The sequence below is a fragment of the Monodelphis domestica genome, chromosome 6 (assembly GCF_027887165.1).
Source record: "Monodelphis domestica isolate mMonDom1 chromosome 6, mMonDom1.pri, whole genome shotgun sequence".
Lineage (NCBI taxonomy): Eukaryota > Metazoa > Chordata > Mammalia > Didelphimorphia > Didelphidae > Monodelphis > Monodelphis domestica.
Genome location: NC_077232.1, coordinates 189,691,377 through 189,710,225, shown reverse-complemented (window position 1 = coordinate 189,710,225; position 18,849 = coordinate 189,691,377). Strand labels below are relative to the sequence as shown.

Genomic DNA, 18,849 nt, shown 5'->3' with positions numbered 1-18,849 from the left:
CCTCAAAGGCCATCTAGTTTAACCTCTTCAGTTTACAGATGAGGAAACTGAGTTCAAGGAGTAAATCATCCCAAATGGCAGAGAAAAAGATCTGAGTCTAGATTCTTTGACATTAGACCCATTACTCTTGGGGTGATGCCTGCCTTTTGTGCAGCCAGTGTCCAAGTCCCTACTCCAACTGCTTCATGGGTAGATGATGAGCAAATATGAACCTGCAATCTGTAGCGATCTAACAAATCAAGAAGGCTTTTAAACACTGAAACCAATGACCTTCACGTAAGGGCACAGATAGAACTTTGTATTGCCTTAGTCATCTGCCTCAAGCACTGCAAAGCATTTTTATTGCGATATAATTGCTCTCATAGATCATTTCAGGACAAATAGTGGCACTACAATCCCTCTGACAAAGACAGAGTGTTCCTGAACTCCTGAAGTTCTCTGCGATCCACCAGTTGGATGTTTAGAGAGTATGGATATATGTATACATTTGTATAAACATTCATATTTCCTAAGCATCAAATAAAGATGCTTAGTGCGTAGTAGGTATGTGTGCATAGATAGGGATCTATATAAGATAAGAATTGGATAGGAAATACTATAGATCTCTATTTCTATCTCTAGACATATATATCTTATATATATAGAAATACATACATATATACCTACTTACATACTCCTTTGCCTTTAATGGAATCTGCCCCTATGCTAGTGGCCGATTATTCTCACACTAACCTCCAGCCACCTTGGATTATCTATGTACCTCCAATGAGGCCCTATCTTGAATTTTTAATAAAATTGATATTGTATCTACTTCATCAGAAATTATCCTTAGGAGCCTTGCCTCTGCTATGGGAAAATGGGTAGAAATTAGCCATATCAATTAATCTATATTAAAGGTTTAGAAGATTGTGAGATTTTTTTTCCTCCCATGATCAACCTTTTCCAACTGTTGAATTAATTGTAGACAAAAAATGATAAGCTAATAGACTTCCCCCAGAAGGTCTTAAGGAGTCTTAAAGTTGGGAACAGGAAATCTTTTTTGAATCATGGCACCCCTGCCAGTAGGATGAGTGGCTTTGAGTATATCTCTAATACCCAGGTTCCTTTAAAAATGGCAATAATAATGTTCCCAGCTACAGATGGGTTGTCATAAGGAACATGCTTTGTTAATTTTAAAACACTAGGGAAATAACCATTCTCCCTTGTATCACTCAGCAAAGAACTGTGACTCCTACCATGATTTTCTCATTTAAACTTTGCCTCCAGTTGCTTTTCCCTGGTAGGAATTGGAGGGGTGGATAGTGTTGAGTTTGGAGTAAGGAAGACCCAAGTTTAAAGTCTTCGAATACTGTGTGATTCTGGACAAGACCGTTAACCTTTCACAGGTTTTTGTCTGTATTTAAAATGGGGGTAATAATGAAGGGAGTAGGAAGATACTTCTGTAGTTTATAATTGAAGAAACTGAGCCCCAGGAAGCTTATGTGATTTACCTGAGGTCACATGTAGAGGTTGTCAGATTGAAGATTTAAACCCTCCCATCTCTAGGGCTATCTCTCAATCCATTGAGCCACCTAGCTGCTCTGCCTTGTCGTGTTTGTTTTGTCCAGGATAATCCAGATAGTTGATTAAGGCTTTTTTTCTTCTTTTTCCTTTTTGGCTAAATTTTACCAATGATTCATTTTTCTAAGGCAATTGAATGCTTAAATGGTTTAATTGAATGCTGATTCTGGGACCAGCACTCTTTCCATTGCACTACACTATCTTCTCTTCTTCCAACTCAAAGCTTTGTGCCTTCTATTAACTGCATTGCTGCTTCTTCTTTTTTTTTTTACCTTATTCATCTACCAATCCACCTTGCCTTGCTCTTGGAAACAAATTCCCACTTGAGTCAATCAACTTAATACAAAATTTAAAGTACAGTATATTTCCAGAGACTAAACATTAGGAAAAGCATAGCTCCTCTTTTGAAATACAATCTAGTTTATCGTCCTCCACCTATTGAAACAAAAGTCTTTAATTAGATATTTCAGGTTTTTCCATGACTTGTGCCAGACACACAAAAAAGGCTTTGTTGATCTTAGGCATTTTCCAGCCCTCTTCTGCTTGCCACCAGTGGAACAAAGCCCTTCCGTGATAAAGAAAGGAGAATTTGCAAATGAAGTCCTTCCCTTCCTGATAATGATTAACTTGTGTGGAGTTTGGTGGCAAAATTGATCTGGTGAGAGAATAATCCTCCAGAAATAACACTTCCCCAAGCCAGAAATGAGCACTTTGCAAACCTTAATTAAAACCCTGGACTCCTGAGGTTTAATCCCCACCCCCTCCATTTTACCAATTGAGAGAATCCAGACAAGGAAAGGTTAGAGTGACCAGCGTGGGGGCCACACAGCAAGTCAGGCAGTGGGGGTTTCCAACACTGTAAAAAAGCTTTGGACAGAATTTGATAGAACTAGGAATTCACAAGGCTCTTGTTTATTCCCAGTTGACCTGCGCCTCTTTATAGAGTTCTTTTGTTTTTTTTTTTGGCTGGGGGGAGCTTACATACTAAGGGTGTCTTCTCTTGGTTTGGGGGCTGTCAGAAATTTGGCTTCAACTTCTGAGCTCTTTGTGAAAGGAGAGATGGGTCTGTTGGGTAACACATGTTGTCTTTTCAAGCAACACCTAGGGAAAGACGGGAAAGAAGGGAGCGATGTGCCCAGTGTTGTCAAATTCCTTATATGCTCTCATTAGATGGGAGAAATTCAAAAACCTTTCCCTCTCCCTTCTCCTATCAAAGCACTTTTCCCTTGGCAAGCAGTGACTCTTTCCTGCATGACTGCTCCTTGGAGTTTTTAAACTAACATGCACTACCTGCTAACTTTCCTCTTGGTAATGGGAGCCATCATCCCAGTATGGTGTGAGAAGTGGAGCTTGGCCAACCTTGATTCTTTGTTTCTTTTTTCTCCCTTTTTGCCAAAACATGGAGAACTGAGACCTTACTGGTAAAACATCTTGATTAGAAAGGTTAACTTTTGTGGGGCAGGGTGGCAAATAAGAACTAGTTTTGATCAGAGGCATTGTTTTTAAAAACTCTTACCTTATTTTGGAATCAATACTAAGAATTGGTTCCAAGGCAGAAGAGCCTTGGCCAGGGTCACACAACTAGGAAATGTCGGTCAAATTTGAACCCAGGACCTCCCATCTCTAGGGGTGTCTCTCAATCCATTGAGCCACCTAGCTGCTCTTCCTTGTCCTGTTTATTTTGTCCAGGATAATCCAGATAGTTGATTAAGACTTTTTTCTTCTTTTTTCTTTTTGGCTAAACTTTACCAATGATTCATTTTTCTAAGGCATTAAATTTCTTAAAGCATTACTATTAATCCCAGTTTTCCCCAAATGCTTCAAAGAATTTATCTACCATTATTTCTGCCACACATCTATGGATAGAATGAAGTTCATAGAGTTCAAACCAGAAAGGACCTTAGAAATAATTTAGCCAGGCACTCATTTTTCAGATGAGGGAATTGAGGCCAAAATGCAAGCCTTGCCATACTGAAAGGAAACAGGGGAGCAAGAATTTAAGCCTGAATCATTTGCCTTTGGATCTAGTGCTCTTTCTGCTATCCCTAGTTATGCCCCCCTTTTTCCCTTTTAGATGCAGTCAGTTTAGAGTGCTTGTTAATCCCAATTTTGCAAGTTCTTGTGAGGGAGCCTGACTCCTAAGGAGCTTTGCTTGCTTATTCTTGTACTCTTCATTGATATTCATTACTGAAGCTTTTAAACATAGCATGAATTCTATTTTTAGAGAGGTGTCTCTTGCAATTACTTTTAAGACTGAAAATCAAAGGGTCTAATCTAAACCTTCTTTGGCTAGAATATGTGCTAACTTCCTACTTAGGGGCTGAAGGCAAGAAGGCCCCCTGTGCTGTGCTTTGTTCATTGGCCATCTTGTGCCCCTGAATACCTCTAATATTTTAAGAAAGGGATTGTAGGTTTCTAAAAATCACTATTTCTGCCTTTATTGGAGGAAGTAGACTTATGGCTTTAGCAAATGGATCTCAACATATTCAATTTTTTTTAATTGAGGGAAGCTTTTTAGAGGAATCCAATGAGACTTTAGTATATTTACCTTCATAAACTCTTTGTTTGTCGCAAGTATCTACAATGTACCATGTCTTATGTTTACCAAAACGTCTCTAATATTCTTCATTGCCTATATAATGTAAATTCCAACCACTTAACCTAAAATCCAAGGACATCCCCAGTCTAGTCTTAACCGAACCTTTAAGGTGTACCTTCCTAGATCAGGGATTCTTAACTGTTTTGGTGTCATACATGGTAAAGAACCAGTGAGAATGAGCAGTTATAATGAAAATAAAGATGCATTTTCCCCCTCATCTAAATTCATGGATTGCCTGAAATCTTACTATACACCCCCAGGGTCTATGGACTTCAGAGAGTGGTATATTGGTGAATGTTTAACAACTGACTCTTTGCGTCACAATTACAGTTCAGTTTCCTGGCTCCCTGCCCTTTTTTCCCTCATTTTTAAAGGCAATTCAGAGAACCCTTATTTCAGTGTTCTTGACCAATCAGATCAAACATAGAAATTGTTGTTGTTGCTTAGTCATTTTTCAGTTGTGTCCAACTCTTTGTGACTCCATTTGGGTTTTTTAGGGGGCAGAGATATGGAGTGGTTTATCATTTCCTTCTCCAGCTCATTTTATAGATGAGGAAACTGAGGCAAGCAAGGTGAAATGACTTGCCCAGGATTGCACAGCTAGTAGGTTTCTGAGGCCAGATTTGAACTTAGAAAAATTAGTCTTCCTGAGTTCAGACCCAGCACTCCAGCTATTGTACCCCCTAGATGCCCTCCAGACTAGATGAGAACGACATTTTAATGTGTCTTGGATCATATTCAAAAGTGGTATGAGCCACATATAGCTCTTCAGGATATGTGTTTTACCTATCTTCCTCAGTCAGAGCATACCTGATTAGTCATTTCTACTGATCATTTTCCAATAGTCAGTAGGGGACAGAGGTTAGACTGCAACAGGATGCTTTGCTTTCCTGGAGTTATGGCACCTCCAAAGATGCCTAATTTAAGATATCCCTCCCCTGTTCCCACAGCATCTGGTTTGATGGAACATTGGAAAGAATACCAGGTTCCTCAGTGGTACTCTTCAGATACCAGTTATAATCATTATTCAAAGGTTTTGTTAATTCCTTCTTGATTTCTCTTTCTTCAGGAATTATTTATTTAATATCAACTCTTAGTCATTTGGAGTCTACTATCGTGTTTTTGACTATCTCTGCCCGAGACGGTGGTGGCCTAACATCTATGACTAATGCAGATGTCACCATCCACATCCTCCAGACTGCTCTGGCACCTGCCATTTTTGAAAGATCCAAATATGTTTTCTCTATTCACGAAGACATGCCTGAAGACAGCCCTGTTGGAACTGTGAAAGCAAGAGAACCTTCAAGTAAGTGATCAATTTTCCTGTTACATTCAAGGAGTTTATGATTAAAGTTTTCTGTTTGTCCCTGCATCTAAAAGCCATGAAACAATTCCCCCTTTCTTCCCATATTTCTTGCTCTACTAAATGCACATTCCCAAAAGGGGAATAAAAAACGAGGAACTAAGCTTCCATTTCCTTTTAATTTCTTTACTTCCTTTTTTTTTTTTGCTTGTAGAAAATGAAAATTCTTATCCATCTGTAAGTAGAAGGAGAGAAGTATGTAAATGAAATTGTTTTAGGTTTTTGTGACTAGACAGAACCAGTGATCTTCTGAACATTCACCCCTTTTATCTAATGCAAGAAAAATGAAAGACTAAAAGGAGAACACTGGTTTAGTCTTTAACTATTCATCATATGTTTGAGGGAAAAACCAAACATTCCCAGAATGTCCCAACTGCATTTTGTATGGTAAACAGGACATATTGTGGCGAGACTCCAAGGCCATGTGCAAGAAAATATTAAGAGTTTAGGAAGGAGTAACAGATTGCATTCTATTCTTTGCAGATGTCATTCAGAATAGCAGTCAAATCTTTCTGCTTATCAGAAATGTTGCTTTAATTTTATTTGCAATGATTGCTTTGCTCTCATCCTTCTTTCCCTCAGATTCCTTGGAGACAGTATCTTATAGAATTTCTTCGGGGGATCCCTATGGGAGTTTCACTATAGACCCGAAGTTTGGTGTCATCCGTACTCGGAAGCAGCTGGATCATGAAACCCAATCCAGAGTTATCCTCACTATCCAGTCGCAATTGGGTAGCTCTCCTGTCTATAGTAGCACCCAAGTCAACATCACTGTGATTGATGTCAATGATAACCCTCCCATTTTTCATGCGGCTTCTGATGAGGTGAGGTTATTACAAAGTACGCTGCCTGGCACAGCCTTATATATTGCTCATGCAGAAGACAAAGACAGTGACCAGAATGGCTATGTCCAATATACCATTGAAAACCAGAGGTCAAGCATCTTCTCCATTGATTCAGATACTGGTGTCATCTATCTCAGTGGGACCCTTGGGCAAGAAATGCAGCAGAGTTGGACTCTGTACATCCGGGCTAAGGACCGAGGAGTTCCCCATTTAACATCTCTGTTCATGTTGACAGTGACTATTGAAAAACCAGATTTGAAGCCTCCTTTGGCTTTTGAACATTTAGTCTATCAGACAGAAACAAGTGAATTTCTTCTACCAAGAACCCAGATACTTCAAGTTCAAGCCTTTTCACTGGAGCCACATCATAAAACATCCCATATTGTATACTCACTGGAGCCCAGCACAGACTCTGTTGCATTTGGCATTGATGCTTCTACAGGATGGATTTATTTGAGGAGGCAATTGAACTATGAAGCAATCCAAACGTACCATTTCAAAGCATTTGCCTGGAGCCTGGAGGACAGGTTGAGGCAAAATGTGAGTGCGACCATCACAGTTCACGTTCTGGATGAAAATGACAATTGTCCAACCTTTTTGTATGATGTCCTTTTTTTGCAAGTGGAGGAAAACCCTATACCCCAAGGGGTAATAGGGACAGTTGTAGCAACTGACAGAGACTCTGGAAAAAATGGACAGTTGTCATATTCCCTTTTGTCTGATGGGAAATTCTTCAAGATGAACCCCAACACAGGTAGGATTCCGTTTTCCTGCTTCTTTCCTCATATCAATAACTTATGTTATATCTTTCAGGAAGTTCCTTATGGGTGAGAATTATTTTACTTTTTGTGTTTTTAGACCTCTTTCCTTGTGTGGTGCGTGGTGGATAGAAAAGGTTTAATAATGCTTTTCGGTTGCTTAGTTCATTAGATAGAGCCTTGAATATTCTTGTATGATTATAGCAGGGGTCCAGGAAACAACATACATCATTATACTATCATGTGAATTTAAGAAGACAATTGAATTGGACTTTAGCAATCATGCTGTCTAAACTCGGAACTCTCAATTGTACTTCACAGCTGAAGATTGCATGCTATTTTTCACACAGGCTTTCCAGTTTATGTGGATAGCATTCTTTTCAAGTGGTGGTAGCATTTTTCACCTGAATTATAGACACAGGCAGAAACGGATCTGGTGAGACCTCATGGACCAGTGTAGGATTGTAGGTGGAGCTGGAAAGTATCTTACAGAGGTGATCTCGTTCAACCCACTCAATTTATTCATAAGGAGACAAAAGCCAAGAGGAATTAAGGATGTAGTCAAGGTTGTTTTTGTTTGTTGCTTTGTTTCTAGCCCATGCCCTCCCCCCAACCCTGTCTCTCTTATTTGATATTCTTTCAGTAAATCTTTTGGAAAATGTCAGAATACTTATCTAACACACATGATCCTCATCAGTGTCAAGCTTTAGGAGATAAATCCATTGACCAGATGTCAAAATAATCCTAGCGATGGATTTATTTCTTTATTCCCTTTCAGGAAACACACACACACACACACACACACACACACACACACACACACATGCATACCCTAAGGTGACAGTCCTTGGGAGTAGGGATGGAGGACAGTCATTTCTGATCCTCCGAGGTCCCTTCCCCTGCCATCCAGGATTCAATGATCACATGTTTTAAAGTTATTTGTTCACAATTTACCACAGGAAGCTGTGTGTGGCAACCCATGAAACCATCTACATGTTTCACCTCTCAAATAATGAATTCTTAAGTTCATAAGTTTATCAACTCTATATGAGGTTTGTATTTCTAAGGTCTCTTCCAGAACCCAATACCAGGAATTTTTATGCAAGAAATAAAAGTGACTTACATCATAAAGCTTTCAGAAGACAGGGCGGATTTGAAGACCATTTGTTTCTTTCAGTATTTAAAAAAAATGCAAACACACAGGGTGCCATTACCTTTGTTAATATTTTTCCCTCCCACAGCTATGAAAAAGTCCTTAATCCCCCAAATTGAGAGTGTATCAGTGGACAAAGGCAGAAAAAGGGAATTGCTTTTATTTATTTTATTCTCTTTAAAAACTCTTGCCTTAATATTCATTTCAAGAGAGAAGATCACAAGTGGAAGTATCTGAGGCTAAATTTGAATCCAAATCTCCCTGGTTCCATGCTTGACACTCTTCACTGTGCTAGCTAGCTATTCAGGAATTGTTTTTAAAGGGAAGGAACAGGAACCAAAATGAATGAGAAGAACTTTCACTGGAATGGTGGTGGTGGTGGTTGGTGGCAAGAACTTGAGATTTTTCTAGGTTTGTGACCCAGGTATGAAGTAGAAGAATGAAGTCTATGAATAGGAGAGGAGACAGAAGATATGAATTCAGATGATTAGTTGGGTAGGAGGAGAATATTATAGTTTATATATAACATTATACATATTTAGAATATATAGTGATATATAATATCTAATTATAAATTAAATGGTAGGAAGAGAATAATATAATCTGCATATAATGTATTTAATATACATAATATATTATATACAAATATAAATTAAATGTTAGAATAAAGCAATTTCTTATGTACATAATATATTTAATATATATTAAATATGTATGTAACATGTATGTTATGTATACTATATCACATATAATTATATTCAATATATTAATAACACATAATATATATTTTAATATGTAATTCTATATTATATATAATTATAAATTAAATTGTATGTATAACTATATAATATAATATATAATTATGTTATATATAAAATATGTAATTTTAAAGTACAATTATAAATTAAATTATAGAGAGGGAATAATGAACTAAACTAAACTAAACTAAACTAAAATAAAGAAATTTAAAAAATAATAAAGAAAATCCTCACATAAATGGAATTAGAACTCTTGATCCTCTGGTCCCTATTATTATTGCCTGCCAATTATATATTATTGTTAGTTTTGGAGGAATACACAGGCCAGATCTGTTATGTTATTGGTATAGGGAACCCCACAAGGAAATTCCCTTTATCATGGTGGACTGGCACTTTCCTGTTTGGAAGTTTCTAGCCTTTTAGAGTTACCTATGAGAAGTTAACTGATTTGCCTAAAGCCATGCTGGAGAATATATGGCATGTGTGCCAGAAGGAGTTACTCCCTTTCTTTTCTCCAATGTGCCTGAGGACATTCCTCACTTCCCCCATCCCTCTGCCCAGCAGTCCAATGGGAGCACTTCCTCTCATTCCTGTCTGAGGTAAGGTGGTAGGGGATAGGGGGGTAGGCCAGGGCTCACATGTGGCATGAAGGTTGCCATTTGGGCACTCAGTCTCTAAAAGGTTTGCCATCACTGCCCTAGAGTCTTACAGTCAATTAACATCAAAGGTAGGATTTGGACCTAGATCTTCCTGACTCTGAGGTTGCTTCTATGCACTACACCCCATTGCCTATTATTACTTGCTAATGCAACATACCTTAGCTAACACTAGAGAATCCAGTTGAACCAGGGACAGAGTAACTATTATCTACATAACAGTGTTTTCATAGATGAGCATTTTCCTACATTTTATGACTAGATGGAGCCAGGAGACCCAGACAACAGGAGTCAGAGGACCAGAAAGCTTTCCTCAGAATCTGCCTTTTATTGACTCTTATTGATTCTGGGTCAGAGTACTTGACATTTTAATTCTGAAATCTTGGCCTCTGAAATGTGAGGTTAATCCTGCAAAATGGTACCACTCAGGAAAATTACAAGATTCAGAAAATGCTGCATAGGAAGCATTTTATATTTGTTTCTATCTAAGATGACTACCTGATGACAGGACATATTTTGTGAAGTGATGAATTAAATTAATAAGTGGTCTAAAGATGAACATAGAATGGTACAAATAAGTTTTTTTCTTCCCAAGTACTTAAGAACACTGCAATATATATGAGGATAAAAGAATGACTCTTAAAATCACCCCATTATCCCAAACTTTCAGGTAAATACATTAGGGAGATGCTGCTGCTGAGGTTCCATGGCCAAAAAAATGAATCATCTACTGACCACCTTGTTGTTGGTGAACCTTTCTGTATTCAGCTAAATCACTATTGTGTATTGTCAGATTATTAAATTGGGGCAGAGTGTCTAAAATAGCAAGAAAAGCCATCATTTTGTTAATAGTCAACAAACATTTATTAATGTGTTAGTGTTTTATATACTATGATGGTGCAATAGATAGAGTGCTGGACCTGGAGGTAGGAAGACATGAGTTCAAATCTGGTTTCAGATACTTATTGGCAAGGTGGCTCTGGACTAGTCACTTAACCCTATTTGGTTCAGTTTATTCATCTGTAAAATAATAATAACCATTGCAGCAATGGATAGAGCACTAGACCTGGTGTTAGAAAGACTAATCTTTATGAATTCAAGTCTAGTCTCAGATACTTGCTAGCTGTGTGATCCTGGGCAAGTCATTTGACCCTATTTGCCTTTGTTTCCTCATATGTAAATTAAGTTGGAGAAAGAAATAGAAAAATCACTCCAGTATCTTCTGCCATGAAATCCCTAAATTGGGTCATGAAAAGTTGGATAAACTGAAAAATGACTGAACAAAAATAGCAATAGCACCTACCTCACAGGGTTGTTAGAAGAATGAAAACAAGATATTTGTGACCTAGCACACAGAGTAGGTGCTTTCTTTCTCTCTTGTTCTCTTTCTTTCTTCCTGTCTTTCTCTCTGTCCCTTTCTTTTTTCTATCTTTCTTCTTTCTTTCTCCTCTTTCTTTCTCCTTTTCTTCCTTCCTTCCTTCCTTCCTTCCTTCCTTCCTTCCTTCCTTCCTTCCTTCCTTCCTTCCTTCCTTCCTTCCTTCCTTCCTTCCTTCCTTCCTTCCTTCCTTCCTTCCTTCCTTCCTTCCTTCCTTCCTGCCTCCCTGCCTCCCTGCCTCCCTCCCTGCCTGCCTTCCTTCCTTCCTTCCTTCCTTCCTTCCTTCCTTCCTTCCTTCCTTCCTTCCTTCCTTCCTTCCTTCCTTCCTTCCTTCCTTCCTTCCTTCCTTTACTTATTTCCTCTCTCCCTTTCTTATTTAATTTTATAACATTTACACGTAATGTTATTTTTATATTTTTTTATTTTTTTATACGTACTTTTATTTTTAAAACCCTAACCTTACTACATATCAAGTCCAAGGAAGAAGATGATAAGGACCAGGCAATTAGGGGAGGGGGTTAAGGACTTTGCCTAGGGCTACACAGCCAGAAAGTGTCTGAGAGTAGATTTGAACCCAGGACATTCTGTCTCTAGGTCTACCTCTATCTCTACTGAGCCATTTAGCTTCTCCAGGAGGTACTTTTTAAAATACTCATTATTATCATCATTATTATTTTTATATAATATTTTAGAGATAGTTGCACAGAATGGGATTTTTTGACTTTTGACATTTAATATAAAGATTTTGATATTAATTATCTTGATCTCTTTTATTGTATTCTGTATCCTTCAGGTGAAATTATAAACTGGATTGCGTTGGACCGGGAGCACCAAGTACATCACCAGTTGATTGTATTAGTGACTGACCATGGGTCCCCTCCCCAAAATGCCACTATGATCACTTACATCTCAGTGACAGACCTCAATGATAATAAACCTTATTTTCCCCAGTTTCTTCCTGGAAAAGAGCTCAAAATTAAGGTTTGTGGAACAAAGGAATGTTAAATGAATCTAGGGCATTGTAGAAAGAGTCCTACTTACTACCTCTGTGACCTTAGGCAAGCTTTCCCTTTCATCCCGTTTTCTCAGCTAGGAAATAATGGAATTGCATTTAGAGGATCTCCCCCAACTGTGGAGTTAGAACTGTGATTCCCCAATTCCCACTCACATAAGAGATGCATCATTTGTTTTGAGCACCATCTTGTGGTAAAAAATTTGAATTTTTTGAATACTATCTCAGTGAAGAGTTCACAGTTCATCCAGCTAGAAACCACTGAGTCAGACCTTTGCAATTTAAAAAAAGTGAAAGCAGCCCTAATTGTTTGGTTTTATTCTTGCTTTTGACCAGTTAGAGACTGTTAAAGGCGGTTGTTCTTTTCATTATAGAGTAGTGATCTGCTGTTAGAAAGATTACCTTAACACATGATGAAAAAATGCCATTCACCTCCAGAGAGAATGGACGAGCTCTTGAGTACAAATGGAAGTATAGCTTTCTCACTTTCTTTCTTTTTCTTCCATTTAAGATGTATGGCTAATATGGAATATATTGTGTCTGATTCCACATGTATAATTGGTATCATATTGCTTGCTTTCTCAGTGGGTGAGGGAGGGATGGGTGAGAGGGAGAGAATTTGGAACTCAGAATGTAAAAAGAAAATAATGTTAAAAATGAACAACAAATGAAAATTCTAAAAAAAAGAGGAAAGATCACCTTACCAATGATTCAGTAGTAAGGCATGAGCTTGAACTGCTTTATTAGGAGAACCAGTAGATTTGGAAACTTTGCCCTGATCTCTCTGGTCTCCATTCTCCTTCATCCTTACCCCTCTGTACAATGGCATTTATTTCCAAGAGGTCTACCCTTAATTACACAAAGCTAAGTAGACTTTACATAAAACAACTTGGACTAACAAATCTTAATATGATGCTCCAAAAAAGACCCCACCAGCCATCTTGTTCTTATGGAAAATACCTGAATAACTCCCAAAATGTGTTATTTTGCTACTTCAGTGAGTCCGTAGCCATATCCTTGGGTATATTTATCTAATCTGGATGAATCCTGACCGTCTCACTCTAACCACTTAAAATCTGTTAAGGAAGTTAATAGCTCTGACCCAGCTTTCCAGGGCAGAGACAAGGTAATACCCTACCCCAGTAAGTCATTGTCTTTGTACCCTGCCATTGTATCATTGAAATATTGTCCAGATTTGGGCATACACTCCAGAAATGTGGAGATGTAGAATCTGCCTAAAGGACTAAGAGATTCAAGTGTTTGAGGAGACACAGGAAGGCTTTGTATTTTCTTCCAATGCAATTGTCCATGACATCCCTTTTGCATATAATCTTTACAGGCAAACATATGTACCACTTTTTCCCCCCCCTCAGTACTTTGACAAGGAGGGCTTAGTGGTAAAAGAATCTGAAATGAGAAGGTGCTAGAATCCCCAAAGGAAATTCAGAATCTCAGTGTTTTCAATTTCCTTGATTTCCTTCTTTTAAAGAGTTACTAGAATCTGCCAAATACCCCTTAGGGTAGTTGGTTTGTCTTTAAATGGAGCTTTTTAAAATGTGCAATTTGGCATATTTCCATGGCCTCTATCCAGATGGCTTTACAGAGAATAAAACTGAATTTCATGTAGATTTTAAAGTAAATGAGAAGAATTAAACAGATGACATTCTCTCATTTAAAGGCTCATTAATACATTTTATTTTTAATTATAAAGCATACACTTGTAAGCCATTTGCTTTAATGGCAGGTCCTGGAAGGTCAGACTGCAGATATGTTGGTTACCACTGTATTTGCAAAGGATCTCGATTCAGGAAACAATGGAGAAGTTTTATATTCATTATCTTCAGGTAAGATTTTATGATTGCTATTGAAAGATTACATAAAGTCTTTAGGAATACTTGAAGGCTGACAGAATATGCTATTTATTTGCATGTTATACTGGCAGGGGGAAAAGGAGGGAGAGAGAGAGGGAGAAAGAGAGAGGAGAAGAGAATAATATTTGAAATTGTATGAGCAATCTCTCCAGCTATTCCATCTTGTTTGCTATTCCCTCAGTTTATTGTGGTACCCAAATGCCTCAGAGGGTAACCACCTTAGTGTGATGAATGCGATTTTGGAATCAGGGTCCTTAGCCTTTTTTGTGGCATGGACCCATCTAGCAGAATGGTGAAACCTATAGACCCCTTCTTAGAATAATGTTGGGGGTTTTTTTAACCCTTACTTTCCATCTTAGAATCAATACTGTATATTGGTTCCAAGGCAGAAGAGTGGTAATGGCTAAGCAATGAGGGTTAAGTGACTTGCCCAGGGTCATAGAATAATGTTTTTAAATGCATAAAATAAAATATGTAGCATTGTAAAGAAAAATAATTGTTATCAACCATTAAAACAATTATCAGCATTAAAACATTATCAGACATTAAACATTAAAAATCCATTATCATACATTAAAAAATTGATGGATCAGAAATTTAAAAACTCTCTTTTTGATTATCCAGCATACCCAGGGGTTATTCATTCTACATAAGTTGCAGAGCAAATGAGAACAAGAGCCATAATAGTTCTTCGTAGCATTCCTAGACAGAACATCTTTACTGTGTTCTCTTTGACTGTCTTGTGCCTCATCTTACCTCATGATGAAAAAGAAAGAACTGTTATGCAATAGTGTGATCACATTTTTTTAAACCCTATTTTCTTCTTAGAATCACTACTTTATATTGGTTCCAAGGCAGTGGTAAGGACTAGGCAAAAGGGGGTAAGTGACTTACCCAGTTTTGCATACCTAGAAAGTATCTGAGGCCAGATCTGTAGGTCTGGCTCTCAATCCACTGAGTCATTTAGCTGTCCTCATGTGATCACATTTTTTTTTTTAAATCCTTACCTTCCGTCTTGGAGTCAATACTGTGTATTGGCTCTAAGGCAGAAGAGCGGTAAGGGATAGGCAATGGAGTTCAAGTGACTTGCCCAGGGTCACACAGCTGGGAAGTGTCTGAGTCCAGATTTGAATCTCGGACTTCCCGTCTCTAGGGCTAGCTCTCAATCCACTGAGCTACCCAGCTTCCCCCTTGTGATCACATTTTAATAGAATCAACACTATTGGTGAAGCCCTTTCTGGAGCACTTCCTGCATTTGTTTTCTTTATGTCTAATTTTTTTACAACCCCCCCCTCTCTTTTCCCCCAGTTTTTACTAGCCCTGGGTCCTACACTTCTCCTGACAAATAGGTTAGTTAGGCATTGTGAAAAATAAAATTGATTTTTGGTTGTCTCCAGAGCAATCCCTTCAGTTTGACTGGCCTGCAGATATTCTTTACTTTCTTTTTTGAAATCTTTGCCCCATTCCTACTTCAGCTGTTCTACAGACATTGTACTATCCTTTATGGGCAATTTGAGGAATTTTCAATGATAATTTAACTGCATATGATTTTCACCTTAATTTAGAACCCAATTTGTGCATATGGCATGACTTCACTGTAGTTAATCATGTTTGTACTCATTTGGAATTATCTTAATTTTGAAACCATAATGGAAAAAAGGAAAGAATTTGAAACCTTAATTAAAAAAAGATAGTATTCTTTCTATGTTGAAACAAAAAGCATCCAACATTAATGAATCATTTTAATATTGTGAAGCAAGGATCACATTTTTCTCAATATATACCATTGTGGTAAAATAAAATACACATTTAACTTATTGGGACCTCTAAAGGGAAAATATAATGATCCTGAACATTATGAAAGGAAATAATTTATGTTGATATTTATGCTTATGCTAGAGAGGATATGGCTCAAGGTTCACTTGCATAAGATTCTCAGTGTTCTTCACCTGCGTGAAGGGCAGAGTTGGGAGAAGAGAGATCTTGGTTTTTCTAGCTTCCAATTTTAAGATAGAAGAGACTTAGTTCTAGACTCTCTTCATGTCTCAAGGGAGAGAAAGATTTTGGAAGGAGCTAATTCATAAAGGAGTTAGCACCTTGACTATGTCCTTATTTCCAGCTTGATATACTAGAGACTTTGACTCTCTCATTCTCTTAGTTGAGTTGAGAGTGCAAGAGATCATTCGCTCTGTTTATCATTTGGCATATATGCTTATTAGATGTTTTTCTGATTTCTTTTTTGTTTTTAATTTGTTTAAATGGGTTTACTTGCTATTTGCTAAGCAGGTCCATTGTGGAATCACCTCTTGGTGGAAACTGAGTCAAACCTTGAAAATATAGCTTGAGCCACATCCTTCCTATTAAAGGATAGTGAACAGAATTTCAGCTTGAACCTAGAAAATATTTTCCCCCGACTAACAATATTTAAGGAAGCAGTTATAATTCGATCCTGGGAGTTTTTCTCAGAGGAGAGCAGAGTGACTAGCCTTTGGTCCCAACCTCCTACTTCTCCACCTGATACCTAGCTTTCCCTTTGTCCTGAATGCATATAAAATAAACATAGTTATTTGTACCTCAGCTTACCTATTAAAATTGGAGCTCTTTGAAGATAGGAATCATGCATTTGCCTTTCTTTATATTCCTAGCACTTAAGTTAGGAAAGTGCCTGGCACATTTTGAGTGCTTAATACATGCTTATGGATTAATCTTTCCAGTTTTAATTCTCAGTTGCCTTATTTGTGATTCAGGGATTAAATAGGATAGAGAAAATTTCTTTTTATATATCTCATAAAACATACTTTATTTCCATATGCAAACAAGTAATCACTTTTAAAAAGCAATTTCGTGACAAAGTTGCTTATGTTTCTTGGGATTTGAAGTCTAAATATGCTAGCAATAAAGCTCGATTTGAGACTTTGCTAGGGACAGGTAGGAGTGAAAGGATGGGTGCAGAGTAGTACTCAAATCCAGAGACCATGGCATTTCCTTTTTATTCTCTGCCTTTTTATTTGAGAGGATTTTTGAGGTTAATATTTTTCATGCTTAATATTTTAAAAACCATTATGACTGACTTGGACAGCTTATAGAGTGATTGAAGGGAGGTTCTGCAAGAAAACATAACCGATGTTCCAATACTGCCTTCATTCTGCGTTTTCTGACTGGTTATTCTTTTTTCTTAGCTGTAGCTCACATTCATGGGCCATTCAGTTTATACTTGTGATTATTTACCTGCCATTGGCAAGGAAAGAATGAAGGCAAACTATCATAAAACAGAATTACTTCTCACCCTGAAAGGGAAAGAATGAAATGCTTGTAATCCTTTCCACAGAATTGACTGCGGTTACTACCATACTGCTATCAGATGTGTTATATTTTGGTTTTGAGTGTTTGACTTCTGGGAGGGAATAATAAGAGATCATTTAAGTTGCAAATCTCTAGAACAATTAGTGGATTAAACCTACTTATATTCTTAGTCTCTCAATGATTGATGCATGTTAGGAAATATATAATTCTTCGTACAGCTGTGCTTTTCATAAGCAGAAAAAAATGTTTATTTTTATGGAAAAAACCAGTAGGATTATAGTTACTATAATGGAATTTCTTCTACATTATCTAATTTTAAAGTGCTTCTGTAACCTATTTTCCACTTAACTCTAGATGTTCTGTGATTGGGGTTCAGCATGAAAAATTTGGATAATCATAACTTATCTCATATGGCTCAAGCTCCCACCCAGTTTCTTGTGAACTTCTGAAAGTTGTCGGTTTGCACCTTACTCATAGGTTAAACAGGAATTATACATTGAAATAGTAAAAGATTTTGTTGAGAGAAAATTATACAAAAATAGGAAAAATATGGGTGATCTTATAATTCTCTGTATACCTCACAGCTTATCCCCAAAGGAGTGAAACTTCATTCTTGATTCTGAGCAGAAGAGAAACAATTTTTCTGAGAGCCATTTTTGGGAGATCTCACTATTTCTCTTTAATGCCTCAGAACTAGAATAAGGTAGACATACCACTTACTGTAGATATCTACTTTCTTTCATTTTTCTCCCTTTTTCCTTTGTTCTTTGACATAAAAATTCCTTAAAAAATTAATCTTGTTAACAGCATAGTATTATAAAAAGAGTACTCGATTGGGAATCAAAAGGACAAGGTTCAAATTCTGACTCTGACATTAACTGAGTAATTATTAGTAGCTGTGAGAAGTTGGACTAGTCAAAGCCTCAATCTCTTTTTCTGTAAAAAATGGGCATAATTCAGAAGCATTGCATCTGCTAGGGTCAAGGTGTTCCAGTTTATCTCTTTAGTCTCAGATGCAATTTCTCTTTAATCTTTGGCATTTCAAGAACATACCAGGACTTTTTGGTCTTTGGATGCCACTATCACAATCTGAGAAACCCCTTGATTTGATTTTATTTAAACTTTTTCTCTTTCTCCCCATATCTCCTTCTAGTTGTCTCCCCATGATGCACTTGCTTAGTATTCATTGAGCATTTCCCCAGATGTGGAAAATGCAGTGTTCTGATTGTTCATCTCTCTTTCCTTTTTTTTTTAAGTTTTAAAACTTATACTTTAGGAAAACTATGGTGTTAACAAAATAATAAAAATAATTTAACATTTATGCATACTTTTATGGTTTGCAAAGCAATGCACATGTATTATCTCATATGACCATTAAAAATTTAGGATAAAATAAACAAATGGTTTAAGTTGTGAAAAAAGGCAGCAAATAATTGAAAACAAAGTATTGTTGAATTGAAAACAAGGGATAAATCACAATCATTTTGGGGTCTACTACAATAGTCTTTTCAGTAAATTTTTGAAACCTTTGGAAAATTTACCCAAGTATGTTTTACAAGCCTTAGTTTCTACTCCTTGTCCTATTAACTAGTGAAG

At 37.2% G+C, this 18,849-nt stretch overlaps 1 protein-coding gene across 1 annotated transcript in view; it reads left to right on the top strand.

Annotated features, from left to right (window-relative positions):
• The window catches only part of DCHS2 (dachsous cadherin-related 2), a 361,472-nt gene that overhangs the window by 259,203 nt on the left and 83,420 nt on the right, over nt 1–18,849 (top strand). Inside the window, exons 4-7 of the mRNA XM_016423164.2 lie at nt 5,229–5,465; nt 6,105–7,121; nt 11,861–12,048; nt 13,824–13,923. Coding sequence (XP_016278650.2) covers nt 5,229–5,465; nt 6,105–7,121; nt 11,861–12,048; nt 13,824–13,923 — 1,542 coding nt within the window. The remainder of the gene's footprint in view (nt 1–5,228; nt 5,466–6,104; nt 7,122–11,860; nt 12,049–13,823; nt 13,924–18,849) is intronic.